The 24,399-nt window shown below is 35.7% G+C and overlaps 1 protein-coding gene across 6 annotated transcripts in view; it reads left to right on the plus strand.

Annotated features, from left to right (window-relative positions):
* The window catches only part of LOC135846946 (endothelin-converting enzyme homolog), a 46,408-nt gene that overhangs the window by 9,754 nt on the left and 12,255 nt on the right, over positions 1-24,399 (plus strand). For 2 of the 6 annotated variants that reach the window (XM_065366318.1, XM_065366320.1), the window contains one exon: positions 20,356-20,467. In XM_065366318.1, coding sequence (XP_065222390.1) covers positions 20,356-20,467 — 112 coding nt within the window. Of the gene's footprint in view, positions 1-14,799; positions 14,858-14,889; positions 15,310-20,355; positions 20,468-24,399 lie in introns of those variants that run through there. The other 4 variants (XM_065366315.1, XM_065366316.1, XM_065366317.1 and 1 more) reach the window with 4 other exon arrangements.

The following is a 24,399-nucleotide window of genomic DNA, read 5'->3' on the forward strand; positions in this document are numbered from 1 at the left end:
TGAGACGTTCGACCAGAAATGCTGCGAAAGATGCTGATTTTCGACGCCGAGAACAATTAGGAATTCAAAAAACACCTAAATCGAAGCCACCTAAAATTAGAGATCGAAAATTATTGCGCAGCTTGCACGAGAACATTTTGGATCAGAGAAGGGAATGGCGGAGTGCTGAAATTCGGATCGATTCCCAGGAATATCAGGAAGCACTCGAAGATGGTGATTTGGATTTTTTAAAAACTGACTTAGACGAAATAGATGCGAATGGTGCCGACGAAGCTATAGCTGGAAGCAGTGCACTGATGACAGGATTCGAAAATCCTGATGCATCGATAAACCAAAATGAACTGGAATATGAACTCGAAGATGAAATAAACCGATCAGAGAGATGTTTAAAAAATATTGCTGAATCCAAAATGGCCCAAATTTGCAGTTTTAACCCTGTGAATTTTGAGAAGAAAATTGATTTGAAAATTGAGAAAAAGCCTGATGAGCAATATCCAGCGCCATTATCTCAGGACGAGTTAATTTTTCGAAAATGGGCCTATGCTGCATCTGATAATCACGATAAAAATGAAGACACCATTAGTAGTCGAGTAGTTGACTCTGAAAAGGCGATTTCAAGAACCAGAGAGGATGTAGGTCACTTATATCTAGAGCTACGTGCTCAAATGGCCAGAATGAAATCAGATCTCAAAAAAGATCACGAGAAGAGGATCAATGACCTAAGATCAGAGATGAGAACAACCTTCAGAGCCTACAGGGAAACTACTGATCGAGTACTCACCTCTCACGTGCTCATTATAAACAAAATGAAAGAGAGAAATATGTACATGAGTAATTTAATGCATCAGATTCAAATGCAGTATTTAGAAGATCAAGAAAATATGCAGATCGAAAGAGCCGAGTATTTATCATGGAAAGATCACGTTGACGGTTTCATAGCAGAGCTTCATGATCCAGAAGAACCACCCTACCAGCCCCCTGTTGTGCCGACAGTTGTGCACAACGTAAACAGTAGCAATGCCGATAACACTGCCAGTCGCAGCAGTGTAAATCCAGGCAAAGGCGCAGATCTTTTCCGAGGAAGGAGAGGATCTAGAGATCGATCAAGGTCCCCCACCCCCTACAGGGGCAACACCGATAACGACAGCCGCAGTAACGAGAGATGTGGCAACAATGGTAGCAGTAACAATAGCTATCGAACGCATGATAACAGACCTAATCGCGATAGATCATCGTCAAGAGAATCACGATCAAACAGAGATGATAGAAACAACGATCGAGACCATCGAAATGATCGAGATAGCAGAGATTACCGAAACAACGATCGAGATAACAGAGATAATAGAAACAACGATCGAGGCAGCCGTGATCGACGAGACAGCAGAAATGATCGAGATAACAGAGATGATCGAAATAGCGATCGAAGCAGTGATTATAACAACAACAATCGTAACAGCTTCGACGGCAGCAGTAATAGCAGTAACTATAATCGCGACAACAGAGATGATCGACGAGATGATCGACGCGATGATCGAGCGAATGATCGACACGGAAACGACGACGATCAAGAAGTGCAGATTGATCCTAGATGGATTCAGGCTGAACGTGAGCAGCAAAACAACCCCCCAGAACGTAAACTGAATTATAGAATCAGATTTGGGAATTCAAATTTCAACATAAGACCAGACAGATTGCGTGAATTTGGGGTAAGATATTCGGAAGATAATAAGTACCAAGTTTACAACTTCTTGCACCGATTTGAAAGACGTATGCAGCCATACCAAGTATCCCAAAGCCAGTATTGCGATGCCCTAATGGTCCTGATTGATGATAAGCTGATTCATATGGCACCTTGGAAAGATTTGCAAGAAAATAATACTGATTATTACCAATTGAGAAAAGATTTCATCGATTGTGCTTGGGGTCCTCAGAGACAAAATGAGGCTAGAAATCACTTCAGAAATATGCCAGTGTGCAAAACATCTTCGACCACACAATGCTCAGAATTGATGATATGGCTGAAAGTGCTCAAAACAACGAATTCACCATTCGAGGATATCATTATGATGATATACTACAAAATGACACCCAGTCTCAGACCACGTTTTACTGAGATTGAATTGCAAGATATCAACATTTTCGAGAAAAGACTGAATGGAATGACTCGTGTTGAAGAGTTTGCTCAGAGACCACCTGAACCAGAAAGGCCTGCTACTCAGACTCGAAATGTGCAACAAAGGTCAGAGAATCGCCGATCCAGTTTTGGCGGCACTGATAGGCGTTCCAATTCACAAACAGTGCGGAATAATATCAATGAAAACAAAGGCGAGCGCACAACTGACAAGTATAAAAAGCATAGCTACGATAAAAACAAAAGTCAGACCAAATCAGAGACTGCCAAAACTTACCAAAAAGACAGAAAAGATGAGTCTAAGTATAAAAAACCGAAGGAAAAGACACATGGTGTTAATCAAATAAACAAGGAAGAAACACCATCAGAGAATGAAAGCTCAGAGGAGCAACAGTCCCCCCCTACCTCACCTGAGGGATCAATTGATTCAGCAGGATTGCCGTCGGGAAACGAGTAGCTGACGCGTGCAAATTAGCACAAGTGGAGCAATTCCATGAGCTACCACAAGAAGAGTTTGAACTCATTGGAGATTCACTCGCTGTATTTTTAGCAAATATAATACCACGACGAAGGCCTGAAATCACTCAGCCTTATCTCAAAGAACAGATCAACATCAGCGATCTGAAAACAGCCATCAGAGCAGCCACCTTTACGAAGAAAAAAGCCATTCTATCACTGGCTCAATATGAACTGAACTACTCAGACATGGCTTCGAGTGTTGTGAAAAATTATGCAAAGCAAATTGTGGAGAATTTAAAGCAGAAAGGATTTGAGAAAATTGTTTTGCTGTTTCCACTGGTAAAGCCAAAAACTTCTGCAAGTAATCCAGTATCAATGGACAAGTACTTTGCATACAGAAGAGCGCTAGAGTCACTGGAAGATGATGTTGTGTCATTTTGGTGGTCTCCTGCTGCCTTATTTTTGGACTTGAAAAGAGACTCACAAGATCAGTCTAAACGTCAATTTCGAGTTGATAAAGACTACAACATGATGCCAGTGATGCATAAATTCCATTTAAGCAGAAAAAATGGTAGATATTATCCAAGATTTGCACGCAAAACAGAGTTATTCCAAGAGATGGATAAAATGTACAATTATGATTGGCATCAGAAGAAATCTCCTGAGAATGGTACTGAGCAACATGGCACTCAGACTGAAGAGAGTAGAGAAGTTATAACTGAGGAAGATGGCTTGCAATATGAAATAGTAAAGAAGAAAACCCTGATCGAAAAGAAAAACTCAGACATTCCTAAAAACATCGAAAAGGAAGTCGCTGATGCTGTAAAGAAAATAGAGAAGTTAAAAAAGTTCATGAAACCTCAAGCGCTCCAAAAGCTACTCAACAAGATAGGAATCCCCTCCCCCCATGAGGAGGAACGAAACTTATCAGAGACGTTGCAAACACCTGTTAAATCCGCTGGGGCATCAGAGAAGTTAAAAATAACAGTCAATCACGTGACTGGGGCAACGCCTAAGCCCCCCAACACAACATGTATACCTCAAAATTCAACACATGTGCCTCAAGACACAACTCAGAGTGCACAACCGACAGCAGGAACTTCAACGAATTCAATCCAGCAACCTCTTATACCTAAACCACCACTACGCAGAGAGGAAATTGAGGCTCGAGTTAGAGAGCAAATCCTCAGAGAAAAAGATAAATTTGACACGTGTGTAGTGCCACTTACGATGGATGGCACCACCTACCCAGCGCAGCTCGATACCGGGGCAACCCCTAATGTAATATCAGAAGAAACTGCGAACATCCTGCTCAGAGATCACTATGACAGCGTTCAGTATATCATGCTGAAAAAACCTATTGTGTGCTGTTTGGCTGACGATTCAAAGGTAGAGACATACAGATATGTGATTGTGCCAAAACTCAAATTTGGAGAATGCGAGCTCAAAATTCCATTTTACATTATGAAAGGGTGTAACCAGACTTTTATAATTGGTACCAAAACCATGAAGGTACTTGGAATTAAGACTGATGTGGAAAATAAAAGAGCCACATGCTGCCCTCCAGGCCAAGAGAAGATTGAAACACTCAACTTTATGACTGAGGAGGAGTACAAAAAGAAGATTACACTCAGACGAATCAGAGTAAAGAAAAAGAGCGTTGAGCAAATTGATCACATATCCAAAAGAGCAAACACAGCTGATAAGTACCAGGAAATGGAGCCTGAAGATGTGGACGATGGTCCAGAAATATTTTTGGAAACACTGAGATCGGATTTGGAGCAAGCTGTAAATGAAGAAACCATTACGAAGAAACAGGCTAAAAAAGCTTTTGATATACTTAAAGAGTTTGCCTGTGTGTTCAGCAAATATCCTGGAAAATGGACAGGACCGCCGATGAAATTGAGATTCAAGGATCCCAAGAATATCAAAAGATTCCATGGTCTGAAGTATACTCCATCTAATAAACAGATGCCACTTGTGAGAGAAGCTCTCAGAGTGATGATAGCCAAAAAGATCGTTGAACCTTCGACCTCACCTTACATCAATGCGCTGGTAGCAAATATCAAGAAAAATGGCGAGGTGAGATTATGCTTGAATCCTATGGAATTGAACCCTATACTCGAAAATGACTACAATGAAGCTCCATTGCTTGATAGAATTATAACAACAGACGGACGTGCCAAAATGTACTGTTGCCTCGATTTTGTGGCAGGATTTTGGCAGATGGTACTACATGAAGCATATAGGAAGTATTGTGCTTTCATCGTAGATGGAGAAGTCCACCAGTTTATAAGGGTGCCATATGGATTAAAAGTGTCATCTGCATTATTTGTGAAAATGATAAACACTATCATGAAAGCAAAAAAAGGCAGAACGAAGTACGTAGACGATGTGCTACTCAAGGCAATGACTTTCGAAGAGATGATGGAATTACTAGTTGATACACTGAAAATAATCAGAGACAATGGACTTAGGCTCAATCCAAGAAAATCAAAGTTTTTCAAGAAAAGTATCAACCATCTTGGTTTTCAACTCCAGCCTGGGGCAATTTTGAAGCAAAATAAAAAGCTCCAAAAGCTTGATGAATTCAAAAAGAAGCACACCAACAAGAAAGGCGAATTCAAACTCAAAAATGAAAAAGAAGTTATGGCATTTTTGGGAATTGTTGGATTCTACAAGCGCTTCATCGCAGATTATCAGCAGCTAGCAGTGCCACTTTATGAAGTGACTCGAAAAGAAAATTTCAAGTGGGGTGAAGAGCAGCAAAATGCATTAGAGATGTTGGAAACTGAGTATCGTAAAGAATTCAAATTAGCCACTCCAATTGATGGTGCAGATTTCTACTTAGAAACGAGTTTCACTCAAGATGCCATGAATGCGGTGGCATACCAGAAAGACAAAGATGGCGTAGATCACGTTGTGCTGTTTGTGAGCAACACATTTAAAGAGCACCAAAAGAAGTACACAATAATACAGAAAGAGATGTACTCACTCGCGAATGCATTAAAAAAACTCGAAATGTGGCTTCATGGATATACTGTGCATGTCAGAAAGGACATAATGTCAGTTGTGCACCGATTTAACACATTGGCTCAAATACATCGCAAAGCAGCGGCGTGGATAACGCATTTTAACTGCCACGACCTTGTTTATGACCTGCCAAAAAGAGTTGGAAAATGGTGGGATAGACAAGCACCTGAATTGACCCTATACAGCACGAATTGGACTCATATGGTGCCACTTGGCGTTGTTTACAAAGATTTGGTCAAGGAGCAGTTGATTGATTGTCTTAAGAGGCTGGACTTGTACCAAAACAGAGATGAAAATTGGTCAAAAGTCATTCGGAGACTTCAAGCAGACAAGATTGACATGACTTCCAAGCAGAGAAAAGCGAAGAAACAGCTCGAGAAAAAATATGTCATTTTGGAAGAAGAAGAAGGTGTCAAAATACTGTATCGAATCAGAGAAGATGGATCTAAAGTGCCATGCATGCCTGATGAATTGTACAAAGATACCATAATGTACTTACATGAAGAATATGGTCATGTGGGAGCTGCCAAAATTGACTCGATATTTCGACGCATGTATTATTCGCCAAATGTGCCAAAATCTGCAAAATTGGCCACAAGCGAATGCCTCGATTGCAAGCACAATAAGAACTTTGGGCAAAAAAAGAAGCTAGAGTATGCTCAAATTGAGTCTTATGGCATAGCAGATGTCTTGTCAGCTGATTTAATTGGCCAAATCGCCAACAAAGCCACGGACCCAAAATACATGCTAGTAGTAAAGTGTGTATTTACTGCCAAAGTATGGCTCAAAACCCTGATTGTGGCAACCAAAGAAGAGGTCTCAAAAGCGATGAAAGAGATACTCGAAGAGATAAAGAAACTGGGGCACAAGGTGCGCAAAGTGATCACTGACAATGGTACTCAGTTTGTGAGTGATACCTGGAATGATTTGCTCAAATCCTATGGTGTAAAAATTGGCCACACCACCAAGTACAATCCACAATCAAGCTTAGTGGAAAGAACAATGAGAATAATTGGCGATAGGCTGAGAGTAAAAATCAACCAATCAGCAGAGGACTTCGATTATACTCATCATGGTTGGCACAAATATGCCAAGCCGGTGGAAAATGAAATAAATAATACACCTACTGAATTCGGAGTGAAGCCAAATGAAGTTTGGGGAATTCCTGATAACTTGGCTCAAGATTTGCCAGTACCTAACATTGGAATAAATGCCAAATTCGAATTGAGTAAATTACGAGAAGAGCAACGTGCCAATAATGTTCCGTCTATAACGTCAGAAGAAGCTCTAAAACTCAAAATGGATCAAAAAAAGCTCATTGTTGATAAAAAAGGATTTGTCTGGGTAGCTGTAGATGGAGCTTGTTCCCAAAATGGCACAGATGAAGCAATAGCGGGTATCGGAATCAGTTGGACACCTAGTGGAGACTTCAACGTTTCGGAAAGAGTTGTGCACCCAGAATACAAAAATTCGAATAATTTGGCAGAAATCATTGCGTTGATAAAAGCGATGGAAATTGCCCTAAAAAACCAGATAGAGAAGCTCAAAGTATTTTCGGATTCTAACTACTTGGTCACTGCAGTAAATCACAATTCAAAGAGATGGGTAGAAAATAACTGGAAAAACACCAACAAAAAACCAGTTCATCACAAAGCAGCATTCCAGCAGGTCATTGAACTCTCTAAAAAATTCAAGGAGTTCGAGTTGAGACATGTAAGGGCGAGAAAATACGATCATAATAATTTCGTAGCTGACAAATTGGCCAGAAAGGCTGTATATACCCAAGAAGTGGTTGATGAGAATATTGAAAATATGACCCAGCAGCAGGCTTTAGTGAATTTCATTCGCGAAAAAAGAATGCAGCAGAGAATAAATAATGAGGTCGCTTTCAATAAATTACATGGGCCCCCTACCATTTTCGAAAATGGTGAATTGGTCATGTTAACTTCTCATCGTCTGTCATCATATGAAAAAGGACTTTCAAAAAAGCTATTTCAAAAACGCTATGGTCCATATACAGTCGAACAGCATGTAGGTAGCAATTGTTACATGGTCAAAAATGTAGCTGACCCTACCGACGAGCAGATTGTTAACACTCGCCAAATGACGTCATACCTCAATAAAAACCAGTTGGAAGAGCTCAAAAATGACCTAAAGCAGAGATCAAAATTCGACAACAGAGATTTGGTGGAAAAAATCAGAGATTTTTCGAAGAAAAAAACCACAAGTCAAAATGCTGAAATGGAAGAAGAAAATACTGATGAGGAGGAGGTCGATGACCCCAGAGATCCGGAATATTTACCAAGAGGTTCGCGAAAGCAGCCTGAAAAAACCCTGGAAAAAATTCGCCAAAATTGCGAAGCAGAGAGACCTAAAAGAGATGTTACAAAACACGATGCAGAGTTCCGCCAGATAAAAAAGAGATTACGAAAAAAGCTCCCCCCCTCCTAGAGAAAAAGCTCGAAGATTGTCTCAAACAAACGTTTCCGGACGAAGAGGAGTACAAAGAGAAGAGGGAAGCGGCGCGGGAGAGATATGAAACGCGTTCGAGAACGAAGCAGGTACCTACCAACGTTGAAAGCTCGAACTTGCGAGATAAAAATGCACCGGATGGCCGTGATAATCCTCGTAACAAAAAGAAGCGAAAAAAGACCTTGAATTTTATTCACTTAGAGATGTTGGAAAGTTTCGAACGTGCATATTTTGTGAAAGCTTTCACAAAGTATCAACCCAAGGCCAAACTAAGTGAGAAATGAGCCTTTGTTGCGTTCAAGGCCAACTACTTTTAGCATGTATGTAGCTTAGTATATTTCTATCTCCGAGTGCAACATTTTGATAAGATTAAAGTTGAGATAATTTTAGCTACGTTACAGTTTATTATTAGAATTGCCATTTTGTAAAAACTCACCTATTGATAGCAAACTTTTGGTGCACATATTAAAGCTTTCATTCGTGATTTGATGTGCCCAGATAAGTAGTAATGTGCATTTTTCGCAATAGTGGTAATTAGTGCTAATTTAGGCGTTGTTATTCAATTTGTTATTAGAATTTTTTTTTTTTTTTCAAGTTGCACTCTGGATAAAATTTAGTTTTGTGTAATCTGTGACTAATTTTATTTTAATTTATTTTTCGACTAATCGTAACTATTAGTTGACCTAGTTTTAGAATTTTTCTTTGTAAATTATTTTTTTTATTTATTAGAGAAGTTTAAAATTCGTTTGAGTGTGCTTGAAGGAATTTTGAATGAGGAATTTTTGTGATAAAAAGCAAAAATCAGAGAAGTTCAAAATTCAAGTTCGAGGGAGAGCCGAAAATAATGCGAGAAGTTGCTGAATTGCGAAGAAATCAGAGAAAACGCAAAACCAGAACTCGGAAAAAATATCATCTGGCCAGCTGTCGGTGAAATTAGCTCGATATTCTTAGTTGTCCGTGGGAATAGCGAAATCTTCCCAGCTGTGTGTGAACATAGCGACGAGTGGCCAGCTGTCTGTGACCATAACATGACACTGATAAGATGCAACACGAGAGAAAAACGAACGCAACACGAACTAAATCTAAGAAGATCACTTTGTACACGTAAATAGAGATGTGTAAACGGGGTACTTACTGCAGCAGAGATGATAAAAAAGGGTCCCGGTTCCAGCTCCGAGAAAACTTCCAATTTGGAAAAATGTCAGCTTGCTGATAACAGAGAGGTTGAAAAATATCACCAACACATTAGAGAAAGATTTAATGTACCTGTCAATCCGATGCTTTTGCGGTCATTGAAGTATTTTTCCGGTATGTCTGCTCAATATGGATTCTGCAGGTTGGAATTTGGATCATCTCTAATGGAATTCTGATTGGCGTTGAAGTGCAACTTCTCTGATGCATCGTAAGAAGAAGGAGTTGATGCAGCATCACTGGAATAATAAAGAAAAGAATTAGCAACGTTCAATATACAAGATTAATCAATCAATCTACTTAAACAGAGAAAACGTAAACTTACCAAAGGTGAAGCTGCTCTTGGTGAAAACAGTCATCTCCGTTCGGCTCCAGTGAGCTTATTTCGATGTTGATTGAATCCGGGAAAGTTGCTGCGGAAAGAGAAGAAAGTCCCTGTTTAGCTCAACATCAAGAAATACAACTTGGAACGCGTAATTAATTAAAAAGTACCTGTTAATTACTCCAGCAGATGAATTCGTCGATTTCGTGTTGGTAAACGTTTGTTATCACACTGGCAGAGCTTTTTACCAGTTGCGCATTTTTGGCCTTGCGTCGAACTAGATGATATGCAGCTCAACGCGTATTTGTATTGCAATTCTCATGCAATTGCGTTTTTTTTTGATTTATTTTTTGAATTTACGTACCATATCTCTGCTCTTTGTGTAAATATTTTGTGTTTGTGAATTTTGTAGCACTTTAGCGACTAAGATGTGATTTATTTTAGTACGACAAATTGTTTGCATCCAAGGCAATTTTAAAGTCGCTAGTGCCGTGAAAAAGCAGCAGAGATGTTTTAAAATTGGAAATTCGACTTGTTGGAAGTCATGGATGGATGCCGAAGAACCTAGCTATTCAACATCTTGGAAGCTGCGGGTTCATAGAAGCGGGGCAGAGGGGCCCTACCGTCCGTTGTCCGATTGGCCAATTTTTGGCTTCAATGATCCAGCATCTCCGATGTCCACGCTGTTCAATGGAAGCGGGGCATATGTACCGGTAGGGGATGCGCCCGCAGCTTCCACCTAGAGGGAAGTTGTGTTCCTGTCGGAGTGGCAGCACTGCTTACGAGTAGTGCACTCTATCGAAGTAGTTCGAGATGCGCCACTCCGAGCTTCGAGCTTTGAAAGTTCGTTAGGTATATTTTCACTGGTGCTAGCGTAAGGTAGCAAGTTCAGAGCTTCCGCTTGTAGTCGATACTACAAGTGTATTTTATTCAATAATGTGTAGTGTGTTTTATTATAAGTCTTCGCGTGTGTTATACCAGAGAAGTGAATAAAACATTACGAACATTTAGCGGTCTTATGATCATTTATGAGGTGTCTCAACATCACTGCAATTTGATATCTTTCGCAAGGATATCGGGCAAGTTTAGGTTCCCTGGGCTTACTATATGCACGCTGGTCTTGGCGGCGTCTCCCTCAAAGCAAAGACGTCCAAAACCACCACAATTGTGCTTTTTTTCAAAATCGTGTAGTGCTTTTTTCAAAATTGCGTTGCGTTTTTTTTCGAAATCACGTTGTTTTTTTTGTTTTTTTTTTTCAAAATTGCGTTGTGCTTTTTTTTGAAATCGCGTCATGTGGTGCTTTTTTTCAAAATCGCGTCGTGTGGTGCTTTTTTTCAAAATCATGTTGTGCTTTTTTTTCGAAATCGCGTTTTCATTTTTGAAATTGCATTATGATTTTTTTTCAAAATCGTGTAGTGCTTTATTCAAAATTGCGTTGTGCTTTTTTTCAAAATTGCGTTGTTTTTATTTTCAAAATTGTGTTGTGCTTTTTTTTCAAAATCGCGTTTTCATTTTTGAAATTGCATTGTGCTTTTTTTCAAAATCGTGTAGTGCTTTTTTTCAAAATTGCGTTGTGCTTTTTTTCAAATTCAAGTTGTGCTTTTTTCAAATTCGCGTTGTGCTTGTTGTGCTTTTTTCGCAATCGCGTTGTGCTTTTTTTTCGAAATCGGGTTTTCATTTTCAAAATTCCGTTGTGCTTTTTTTCAAAATTGTGTAGTGCTTTTTTTCAAAATTGTGTAGTGCTTTTTCGCAAATTCGCGCTGTGCTTTTTTTTTGCAAATTTGCGTAGTGCTGTTTTTAAAATCGCGTTGTGCTTTTTTTAAAATCGCGTTGTGCTTTTTTCAAAATCGTGTGGTGCTTTTTTTCAAATTCGTGCTGTGCTTTTTTTCAAAAATTCGCGTTGTGCTTTATTCCAAAATTATGTTGTGCTTTTTCTTACAAAGTCGCGTTGTGCTTTTTTTTAAAAAAACTGCGTTTTCTCCAAAATTGTGTTGTCCTTTTTTCCCGAAATCGCGTTGTGCTTTTTGTTTTAAAATCGCGTTGTGCTTTTCTTTCCAAAATCACGTTGTGCTTTTCTCGGAAATCGCGTTGTGTTTTTTTTTTAAAAATGCGCTGTGCTTTTTTTTTCTAAAATTTGCGTTGTGCTTTTTTTTGAAGCGTCCGTTGTACTTTTTTAAAAAATCGCGTTGTGCTTTTTTCCGAAATCGCATTGTGCTTTTTTTTTACAAAGTCGCGTTGTGCTTTTTTTTTCAAAATCGCGTTGTTTTTTTTTCAAAATTGCGTTGTGCTTTTTTTTCTAAAATTCGCGTTGTGCTTTTTTTCGAAGCTTCCATCGTGCTTTTTTTTGAGATCGGGTTGTGCTTTTTTTCAAAATTGCGTTGTGCTTTTTTTTCTAAAATTCGCGTTGTGCGTTTTTTCGAAGCTTCTGTTGTGCATTTTTTCGAAATTGGGTTGTGCTTTTTTCCATAATGGTGTTGTGCTTTTTTTTACGAAGTCGCGTTGTGCTTTTTTTTAAAAAACCGCGTCGTTTTTTTCCAAAATTTGCGTTGTGCTTTTGTTTCAAAGTTTGCGTTGTGCTTTTTTTTAAACATCGCATTGTGCTATTTTTCAAAATTGTGCTTTTTTTCTGAACCGCGTTGTGCTTTTCTTTCCTAAATCGTGTTGTGCTTTTTTTTTGGAATCGCGTTGTGCTTTATTTTCAAAAACGAGTTGTGCATTTTTTTCTGAATTGCGTTGTGCTTTTTTTTCCAAAATTTGCGTTGTGCTTTTTCTTTGAAAATCGCGTTGTGCTTTTCTTTCTGAAATTGCGTTGTGCTTTTCTTCCAAAATCGTGTTGTGCTTTTTTTTTGAAAATCGCGTTGTCCTTTTTTTCAGAATCACGTTGTGCTTTTTTTTCCAAAATTGCGTTGTGCTTTTTGTTTGAAGTTCGCTTTGTGCTTTTTTTGAAATCGTGTCCTTTTCTTCCAAAATTTGCGTTGTGCTTTTTTTCAAAGTTTGCGTTGTGCTTTTTTTTAAACATCGCGTTGTGATTTTCTTTCCTAAATCGTGTTGTGCTTTATTTTCAAAAACGCGTTGTACAATTTTTTCTAAATCGCGTTGTGCTTTTTTTCCATAATCCGCGTTGTGCTTTTTTTCAGAATCGCGTTGTGCTTTTTTTTCAGAATCGCGTTGTGTTTTTTTTTGAAATCCGGTTGTGCTTTTTTTCCGAAATTGTGTTGTGCTTTTTTTGAAAATTGCGTTGAGCTTTTTTTGAAAATCATGTGCTTTTTTTCAATATCGCGTTGTGCTTTTTTTTCAAAATCACGTTGTGCTTTTCTTTCTAAAATCGCGTTGTGCTTTTTTTAAAAATCACGTTGTGCCTTTTTTCAAATTCGCGATGTGCTTTTTTTTAAATCACGGTTGCGTTCTTAAAATCTCGTTCTAAATTTGTGGTACTTTTTTTCAAAATTGTGTTGTGCTTTTTTTTCAAAATCGCATGTTGTGCTTTTTTTTCAAAATCGCATTGTGCTCATTTTGAAGTCGCGTTGTGCTTTTTTCGAAGTTGCGCCTTTTTTTGAAATTTTGTTGTGCTTTTTTTTCAAAATCGGGTTGTGCTTTTCTAACTAAAGAGGCTACGCACACTGTTACAGCTGCGCTTGGCGCAGCTGTCTAGTTTTTTTTTTAAATTGAAATCCTGTTTTTCGGAAATTGTTTACAGAACGTCTACGAAATGGGTAATTCTGACAAGTTGACAAATTTTGAATTCAGAGTTTCGAGGTGAAAAATAGGGAAATTCGTAAAGATTATCCTCAAAATTCTAGGAGGATATGATTTGAAAAATTCAAAGTTTAATTGAAAAAAAAAATGAAAAAAAGACGAATTTTTTTATAAAAAGCAGGACAAAATCAGAACTTTAGAGCTGTCACGCACCTTCAAAATATTAGGCTCTCAATTTTCTCAAAAAATGATAAATTGTGTGATGGTGACAATTTTATTCAATTCTGTGTAACAGCTCAAAAAACCAAAACAAAATTTCATACAACCGTACTTTTTAAAAATCGACCAAGTTTTGAGAGAGCAAAATTCCCAAAGTAGGTTCGTTTTACAGTACGTCGATGCGAATTTTTCAGTCTGTACTGTCGGGAGGATTTCAGTGGAATAAGAAAGGTAATATTGTAATACGTTCGAGATTTGGTCTTGACCATGACCATGTCAGGAAACGTACAGGAAATGGCCAGTCATAAAATTTTCATAAAATATAAGCACTGAATGCCTCGAAATTTTACATTATTTCTTCTAAAATTAGAGCTCAGAAAATCATAGCATAACCAAGGAGTATCAAGCTCATCGAGTTTTTTCTTTAAAAAATATATTTTTTAAATTTCAATTGTTGGATACACATTTTTATTTCACAATATATGATAAGTATCTAAATATCATTAAATATGTTCAAGTTCAAAAAGGTGAGAAAATGAATGAAACTTCAAAGAATTTAGATAATTTTTGATATTTTGACGTTTTATGTACCAAAATTCACCTTTTTTTTAAAAAAATATATATATATATAATGACTCAGATTCCATAATATTACAACTGGCAACATTTTACAAAAAAAAAACCTTTGAAATTACATCTTATGATTCCATTGATTGATTAAAATTTGTCTTTTCATCATAATCATTCGCGAATTCGCGATACGACGTTCATCTCAATCAGTCAGGAAACGAAACCGATAAAATACTCGTAAATCAAATTAGTCATCTTTACAATAAGCCTAAAATTATCTTCACCGGAAAGCACCAGTACGTAAATGTCCGGATATTTTCCAATACTTCCACCTTAACCTCGAATTTGATATCGTAACACACGCTGCATATACAATAATGTTGATAAGAGCGATCAAATTGATATGCAGAGAGGGTACTCGTACAAAGATTTCGATGTTATCATTATCAAAACCCACGAGCTTTATAGTCTCAACTTGATAATGGTTCTGCAACATGCAATATTGCAGTCAAAACGAATAAAAAACAGACCGATAAGACAGACTCTTTTATCTGTAAATTCGCGCAAATACGAGTAATTTCGCTTTTCGTGAGTAAGAAATGCATTGATAAGAATTACGCGCATCGAACAATATTGCTTGACGAATCGATAGTTTTTTTCCTCGAAAAACACCTCATCCATTCATGAGTAACAATAATCATGATTGAGTTGGGATTCGGACATGGAAGTCAGAGCGCCTGCACCACATCCTAATAGGCAGCCGAGTGAGTACAGCACCTAGATTTTCCATAACAAATCCGAACCCATTATAGAGCTTATGTAGTTGACGTTAGTAGAACACGTTTTATGCTCAACATCTCAAAGCTTTTCTACTCGTATTCGTCGTCGCGTAGCGTTTATTTTTAAAGCTTTTTTATTTTTTTATTTCTAAATCGCGTAACGCGACGCACAGTGTTGCCATAATAATAATAATAATAATCATTCGATTACCGTTCGGATAGATGTGATTTATGACAGAAAATTTGATTATTCGCATTAGTCGTCCGGTCGGCATCGCAGTGATTAAAATTCACCACCCATTATGTATTTTACTACTTGATTGTTCGCGTTTACTCGTCTGAATTTGAGGGGTTTCCCGCATTTATCCGAAAGTGTTTCGCGTACAGCAGCAGGAAAAAAATGTCAGTGACGGGCACATCATTTAAACCAAAAACAGGTATATTGTGTTTTGTATTCATTTCGCTTTCCGGCTATTTCCTCTTCTTCGTTTGCGCGATGTTAGACGGAATTTTTTCCTTAATTTATACGAATAACTGTAAAAAAATTCAGAATGCAAATCGCGTTAACTAAATGAATGTCGAGACGAGGATGCTTTTAAAAAATTCATCTCACACGTTCACTGTGCGCATTAATGATCATTTTATCATGCATGTGCGAGTATCTACGTACATACGTTTCTACGAGTTGGTATCTCTGTCTATCTATCTACTCGTACCTGTGTATGTGATGTAGATACTCGTATTAGGTAGAAAAAAACCTTGATAAATATGCACTGTATCGATAAAATATACAAGACTAATTAGCACACCCACATCAATTGAACTAAAAACTAGGTGATGAATGATACCCTATCCTCTAAATTACACGAGCAATCTAGGATTACCGCCAAAAAATGTCAATGAACGTAGACATAGCGACGACTCTTCGCGTTATTTTTAATATACCTACCTAAACGTGCGAAGATGATAACGTTAATTCAGGTTTTTTTGAAATCCTGCGTAAAAATTTTGTTTTCAAAATTTTTGAGTAGCAAACTGACAAAATGCCAACGATACCGAGATTCTCTAAAAATAAGTAAACGAAAAAAATACCTACATAAATCATGCGCTATCAAAGGTTAATTTATAACGTAGATGAGATAATCTGTTCTATAATTCCTCGTGTAATTGCAACGACTGCAATTAAATCCACTAATAGTCGGCGTTTTAAATATGATTAATTAGCATCCAATCCGAATGAAATCTTGCATTGTTAATCTTATTAGCTAAAATGAGTCATAGTCTGTTCTTTTCATTCTTGATTATAATGTTTAGCTGTAGTTCGCACAATTTTCGAATTAAAGTTCGGTACCTACTTAAGCACAAACATACTCGTATTTTCAGGAAGTTGAACAAATTCATCGAATTGGGATTATTTATATCATAAATCATAATATACAATGTGTCTTGAAGTGAGAGAAAAAGAACTGAAAATTACCAGAAAAATCTGTAGCTAGTGCTGCTTGAATTGTGAAAGAAAAAATTTTCGTTGATTTTAAAATTACGTACCTCTACCTACTATATAAAATTCACAAGCATTATACAAATTTTTCAAAACGAAACAAAGTTTACATGCGGTTTTTGAATTGGACATTTGTTACAATAAAATAAATTTCATGAAGACGACGAACTGATAAAATTTAGTAGTACGTGTGATTTGATCAGAATGGAATTTAAATTGAATAAACCACACATACCTACGAGTAAACATTTTCTCATTTGTAAACAAAAATTGATATAAATTTGACTTGATGATTTTATAAAATTCGATGAAATCAGAACAGAAACATTTTCTCAAAATTTAATTTCAGGAAAAATAAACAAGCAAATGATTCGCCTCATAAAAATAATAATCTCGATTTATTTTTTATACAATAAAGTTTTAAATTTTCGCTGATACTGCGTATTTCAAGAAAGATGATTGCATAGGTATAGGTAGAGGTACGTTAAAAATTCGCAGAACTTGAGTAGGTCTGGGCATCCCTTCTTATTAATTTTCACTTCAATATTCTGCCAAGTTTCGGTAAAATTTTTCATCTTTAGACAATTTTACAGGAAAAAAAAACACTACAATTGCAAAAATATCCCCAGATAAATTACGATATTTTTCGAAATGAATAATGTATGATCTTTGATAGATTATTTTTCTATCCAGTTCATTTTTCAAGCTTCCTAATGGTTCAATGAACCACAATAATACGTGGTAAAAGAAGATAACAGTTAATACTAGGATCCAATGTATAACCACGTTATTTTCATTTCTAAAGGGGGGGGGGGGTGTAGAGGTAATAAGTATTTAGTACCAGGCCGGCTGTCATTTTTTTTTGTAATTGTTCGTTTGTTTATCCATTGTTATTTTGGGAAGAAGGAAATGGAAAAATTATAAAATGTAAAAAATTGTGATAAATATTTATTTTTAGATTAGGATTCCGGAGCTTACGATGTCGCTCCTTTTACAAACAATAACCACTTTTCCACGAATTGCTCATCATTAGTACCTATCTGCCTTCTTTCTTTCCTGTCCATTCTTCCATCCTGGTCCCATCTTATCTCCCTCGCGATATGCTAGAAAAACTCATGATCTTGAACACTTCTTCTTGCTATCATCCAGAAAAGGTGTAAAATTAAAAAAAAATCAACAGTTTTTAATTGCGAATTGATGAATTGATTTTTAAAGAATTTAAAGTTTAAAAATATTGTAAACCTCCATGTCAGTGATTGAGGGGGAGGAGAGGGAATTCAAGTTTTGGATAGTTTTGGATCTGAAATGTCTACAACAATTTATTTTTAACGTATTTCAAATTTTTTTCGCTAACCCAACTCCATTTTTTTTAAAACAAACATTTTAATTTGATTATATTATAGTATGAAATTTTCACATTTCATATTCATGCATTTCAATTTACTTAAATTGACAATTGATTTATGCAATTTTAAAAAAGAAGAAAATAAGGAGAATAAAAAAATCAACATACGAGTATGTGGCGATTTTGCATAAGTGAGTAAATTTCAAAGCAAAAAATGGACGAGACGTCCAAATGTTACTTTTTTTGGATAGAGCTACGCCACTTCATGAAGTGACACTCAATTTTCATTTGTTTTGATGTTATCCTACCTACCACCATCGCTCTTACTCCGAAAAAGTGAAGGAGGAGGGATACTGTCGAGGGATCGAATCCAAAAAATCAATACGTTATTCAGGAACGTCGAATTAGGTAAAATCGATCTGTCGTGTAATATTTTTCTGATTTTTTAAAATAAAGGACGGGGGGGGGGGGTGAAGGGTCGTATCCAAAAAATAAGCAAGTGTTTGAACTCATCCATCCTCGAAAAACCAACAAACTACCGTCTACCCATCACTCGTCACATTTTCAATCTTCTGTTTTTTGACCAAGCTTAAGAGCATTGATGAGAGGTTCAGAGGAATCAGATCGAAAAAACAAATTGATACTGAACTCAATGCTTTAAAATAAGTACCTAGCAACCAATATGCTTCCGCCTTTTGATTTTTTTTTGAATTTCAATCAAAATTGCAGGCTTTTGTGACTTCGGAGGCCCAAGAAGTGTTGAGATCTTTTTTTGAAAGTTAGTTGATCAAGTATAAAAAATTTGAAAAAAAAAATGTCATTATTGTAATTTTTTGAGGATTTTTAATTTGTAGTAGTCGATAATTGTATCTATCATCATCATCAAATCGTATCACCCTGCGCGTATCTACAGGTATACTCATAATGGAAAGTTGAGCTTTTACTTTGAAAGATCAAGTTTATGCGTTTTCGATTTCAATAAATGATTTTTGAATTTTTCATTTAGATTAATCAAAATCTTGCAAACAGTTTTGCTGCAAGTGTAAATAGCCTTCAAAAGTTTTTCAGTCCCTTCCTCACAATTCTAAAGACGGCTGGAACGTAAACGATGGTAGAAAATAAACCATCTGAAAAAACTCGTACACATTTTTAAGCGAAATAGAAAAACTTGATTTCATTTTTGGTTCCAGCTAATATGGAATAAATCAAGCAAACAGGTTAATAAAGGGACTAGGTATGTTTTTAAATTTTCTGAAAAATTATCATTTTCAAGTTTTTCTTTGCACTTATTTTCATTTTCCCTATTTAAAAAAAAAAAATATGATCAACAGCTGAAATCTTTCTAAATATGTACTTGAAGAATCATTTTGATTTTATCAAAAAATCAGAAAGATGCTCCCACAGAAATTAAAATCAAATTTGTAACGCTTCTTCTCGATTAACTGCTGATGTTCTCTAACAATCTGAAATATAAAACGAGTTTATAATATGTAGAATTCTGATTCCTATTCAGGTTAATAAAAATGAACTCATGCTGTACAAATCTAAATTTTTTCAAAAAAATTACCGATTTTCAGAAATATTGCAAAAATTTTGAGAATCTGAGTTACTTTATTTTAAATTTGAAAAATAAGAGTTCACTACAGAAAATTTTTCATTTTTCACCTCATCACAGGTACCTACCTAATTCGTGAAATGTGGAAAATATTTCGCTTAAAAAAATGTTGCGTGAAAAATTCTACGAACCTATCTATTTAAAAAAATATCAATCAGAATAGAAACAAACTTTAACGTCCATATAAAGCGATGTCATACGCCTACAGTAGATAACCTCAAGGTATCTATTTACTTGTTATGAGACAATCTGTCGAAAATAGAAAAAAAACATGATCCGTGAATTCAGACCTTAATTACCCTTCAATTTAGACCATGTTTAACTGAGATCATTTCAAACACCAGTTTTACTCGAAAAATGGTCATGTTTTTCAGAAATTTCATAAAGCTACGTGGTAAGCACGTTTTAAAAGTTTTAAAAGTTATACGTATGTACCCCAACCTATATTAAATGACTCACTGCCTTTTTCAACCATTTTTTCCATTAGCATACGCTATACTGTCCGACATAACAACCAAAGTATTTCCGGGAGATATTTTCTACAAAAATGATTAATGTTGAGTTGAAATGATGGAAAATCTATTGAACAGTTTTTTAAACCTAAATCTCGGAAATGGGCACACTTAGAACAGATATAAAGATTTGAAAATACAAAAGCGTGAGTCTGTAAAAACATTAAGCTGACTCACTGACCCCTGCATTCGGATCATTTATTAAGAGAATTTTTTATTCAGTCGAAATCCCGAATCATCTCCATTCGAAAACCCAACGTTTTATAACAACATGAGCCTATTGTATAATAAGATTTATAAGATATTATATCTACTCGTACTTCTAGTACGCAGCTTACGTATCTATTTTTATATAAGCAAACAAAAATCAGCTGAAAAACGAGCACACCAGACACCTTGAATTTGGTGACTTAACACGTACGATTTGCTACAATGTACAAATCAGATAGGTAGTACCTATTTTATCAATAAAAATTATAATTTTCTTTGTTAACGTGTAATTTTTTTCAGCAGAATGCTTCGTCCTCGAATGCTCGAGTGATAATGAAAAAATGCAGCAGCAGCAGCAACATCAGCAGCAGCAAAATGGCAATAAAACATTACCAGGCGATCCTCAACTTAAGTGAGTACCGACATGCAATCTCATGAATTTTAAACTACATCATATGCCATAGGTAGTAGACGAAGACATTATCGGAAACAATATAAGGATAAAACAATATTCGATGAAATATACAAATACGTCATAGGGTAAACGTTATCGCGACTGATTGAATTTTTTATTCGAATTTATAGCCTAATGCGGTCTACTAGTAATTAAATCACGTTTTGTTTGTTTCCTCGCATACGAGTACTTCTTTGACCGAAGTATAGACGTAGGTAGAGGTACCTATTAACATACGATAAGATTACACGAATACCTACATAAATAGGTACATCATTACCTTACGAGTTATGTGGAAACAAATATACTTAATCCATCAATTTTCGTGATTTTTCATTCATCGCATACGTATGACAAAACGTAAATCTACAAAACCTAGCTGATCCCAAACGAACGACTCAATTCTAGTAAGATAATAGGTGACCTATAATAATTCAGTTATCGTCGAAGCTTTTAACAGTCGCTCATGTAATCAATTCATTACGAGCCTCCTACCTGGTATATCTTTTGCATACAATTTCCATTCAAGGCTGCAGCTACTCCTTTATAATTACCAAAACACAATTAAAAGAGAAACCGCCCGTCATCAATTTAAAATTACAATGTAGCCAAAATAATGCCACATTAATTGTCGCTGTTGTCCCATTACAAAATATTTTCAGTAGCACAAACATACTTGACCGCGGAAATCGTACAAAATTACCCAAATTTTCAATCCTACTCTTTAAAAAAAAATCAACTATACGTAGCAATGCAGTAATTAATGCTCGAGCATTATATCTGTATTAGGCTATGCCAACTTTTTTTTTTTTTTTAGCAGGAAATAGGTACCTATTGTCAGAAAGTTTTAATAATTTTGAGTTTTGCAAACAATTTTTTTTAGATTAAATAGCAATTTTTTCAAAGAATCTCTATACTTTATATAATTTTTTAGTTTTCCATTCATATTTCGTTTTTGGAAAACATTTCTTGGTAAGATTAACTTTTGCACATTAATAGTAACGACATATTTTTCTAGGTCATTGATAAGGTTTTATAAGTATGGAAATTACAAAAGTAGGTAATAGGTGTGTCAAATTCAGATGGATTTTTTATTACTTTTTTGCAAGCTTTAGCTAAGGGAAGTACCACAGATTAAAACTAATGGTTTAATTGAATAAATAACGTGTCCAATATGACGTTAGTTAACATTCGAGTATCATAAACTAAAAATTCAGGTCTCTTCTATGTACCATCTAAACCATGATTGTCAGGTTTAAAAGCGATAAGCGTTGTTCTACGATACGATTCCTATTGTATCTTTTAAAATAGTCGAGCATATGAAGGTATCAAAAACTGCAGCTCAATTTCGAGTGTTTTTCTTTGATTTTTTTTCTCCAGTTGGTTTACATAAAAACGAATTTAAATATTGATTACTTTTTTGCTAAGTATTTCAAAGAAGAAAAATTGGATTAAAAATTTGGAATCTGGACGCAAATACACGTGTACTAGGTATGTTTTCTTATTTTCTTCTTTGGTATAAAAAAATATGTGTTCAATACTCAAAAATTAATTTTCAAATAATTACCAAACTCTTCTTTAAGTATTTTTTAAACATTGATGCAATTTTTCGATGTGAGATAGGATTTTCGAGCTAAATCAAATTTTGTCACAATTTAATGATTTTGGCATACTTAATTGAAGTTTTATTATAGAGAAGAGGAGAAGGAAGGGAACGAGGATTTAAATACAATTACGATTCGAACTTGTTCTAGATTCGATACTTGAAATAGTCCGAAAAAAAAATGATTGAAAGTAGATTACACATTATGTAGTAGGTACAGATTCAAATTGTGAAAAATCACAAATAAATTGCTTCGTTTTAAATAAGGATTTTATATACGTATAAAAAGAAATACACTGGCTACGGTGACACAATTATTATAATACCTGACATCTCCCATTACATCCTCTTGCTCCAAACTTGAACTCAGACAAGTCAAATAATTGTTTACGATTTGAAACTTCAATTTTCGCGAATTTTATTGCCGAAGTTCAAAGATCAAATGTTTTGAAAACTTGAAATAAAAATTTGTGCAATGAAATTCAACACGAGCCAATTCACATAAAATTTTATCAGAATTTATGTAGTAGGGTTCCACGAACCATCCGAAAATAAATCAGTCATGTACCATGTCCAATTGTCCATTGAACACATGTCAACTTCCTTCATTTCAGAAAATATGTAGGTAAGTGGTACCTATTTAAAAATTTTTGGGAATGCATTGCATATCGACATGCAGATTAGGTATACAAAATATCACAATAATACATACGAGTACAACAGAGTAATGACTCAAATTCAATTTCATTTTGACCATCTGTACGTACTCTGATGAATCGTAACCGTCAATAAGCATCTTGCGAGCAAATCTAAATATACATGTAGTACTTATTCTACTTCCTCTATTTGCCAAACGTTCAATGACTCATCGAAGCGCCACACGACAAGCGAACAAGTACGCCCAACTAGCGAAAAAATTATGTGATATGCTAATTGAAATGCCAACTCCCATTAAACTTACGTATTTAGTATCTCCTTGAAACAACAACTGGTTACTGACACTTGCCAGCGTCATAGTCTCTCCTAGTCCTAAGTGAACTTGACTTTGAAGAAGATAGTCCATTTTCGGTTTGGCCAGCCGAAGATGAAAAAAACTGCCCGAGTGTAAACGATGGAAATTTTTTCCAGTTATGGATGACGTAGAAGAGAATATAAATGGTCAAGGTTAGAACGACGTCTTACGTGGTGTTATTCGTGAATATCTGGTCGATTATGGTAAAAATTTCAAGAAAATTATATTTGTTTTTTTCTTACAATTAGCCAGACTTTTTTTTTGTTGATAAAATTCGATTATTTAGTGGAAAATATTCAGTTCAGATGAGCCATCCAGGTAAATCCAAGTTTTCTTTTTTTCTTCAGATTTTGAGATCCAAAGGCCATAATTACGTTTCCGGTAATTTTATTAATCTATGTACTCTTAAATTTTTGCTATCGAAAAGGTTTTCGGCATACATTTTTTTCAATTAATTACCTACCTACTTTGTAACTTCACAAAGCACTATCGGTCCCCTCCGTGAAGTATTCTCTCAACAATAAGGGACCTTCGAACATGATAAATTTGGATTTTAAATTATGCCAAAAGTTTTGCAGCATGTGTCACTATTAATGCAAAGTATGCTATGTACAATTTAAAAAACAACATATTGTTTGCGTCAATATACGTAGTACGTATACCATAAAGTTCTGTTGGAAATCTAATGACATTTGGGGCGATTTCAAAATCCAGCTCTATAATACGTACATTATTAGATTTCCCTTGAAAGCGTGAGTTTTCCTCCAACTTTAAAAAACGAATGAAAAAAAAAAAAAATGAAAAACTACGCATGAAATACCTAATGAATGTTTAAAACGTGCACTGTCAGCATTATCGAAAACATGATGATTAACGATTTCAAATTTCGATGATATTTTACAGCTCAGATTATTATGAATTTTCCCCCAAGGAACACGTTGAATACTAAAAAAACACCTTTAATATGTTAAAAAAATCTCGTTCTACGAACAATGGTGAACAAGAAGGGAGGGAGGCTAGTGAGGGTAAAGTCGCAAAACCCATAACACGGAAAAATTTAACGTATCGAATCCTACCAAATAGTACTTTTACAGTGGTTTGGTGGTAAAAAATTATGAGAATCACGTAGCATGACTCATTGACTCATCCCTTCGGGGTCGCAGAGGACTACATATTTTTCGTTAATAATTTCAATCAGTTCAAAATCAAACCCTTGGGTATTCATAGGAAATTTAGAGTAGATTACATTGTCATCACCGTATTCATATCAACGTT

The sequence above is a fragment of the Planococcus citri genome, chromosome 5 (assembly GCF_950023065.1).
Source record: "Planococcus citri chromosome 5, ihPlaCitr1.1, whole genome shotgun sequence".
In the NCBI taxonomy this organism is placed as follows: domain Eukaryota; kingdom Metazoa; phylum Arthropoda; class Insecta; order Hemiptera; family Pseudococcidae; genus Planococcus; species Planococcus citri.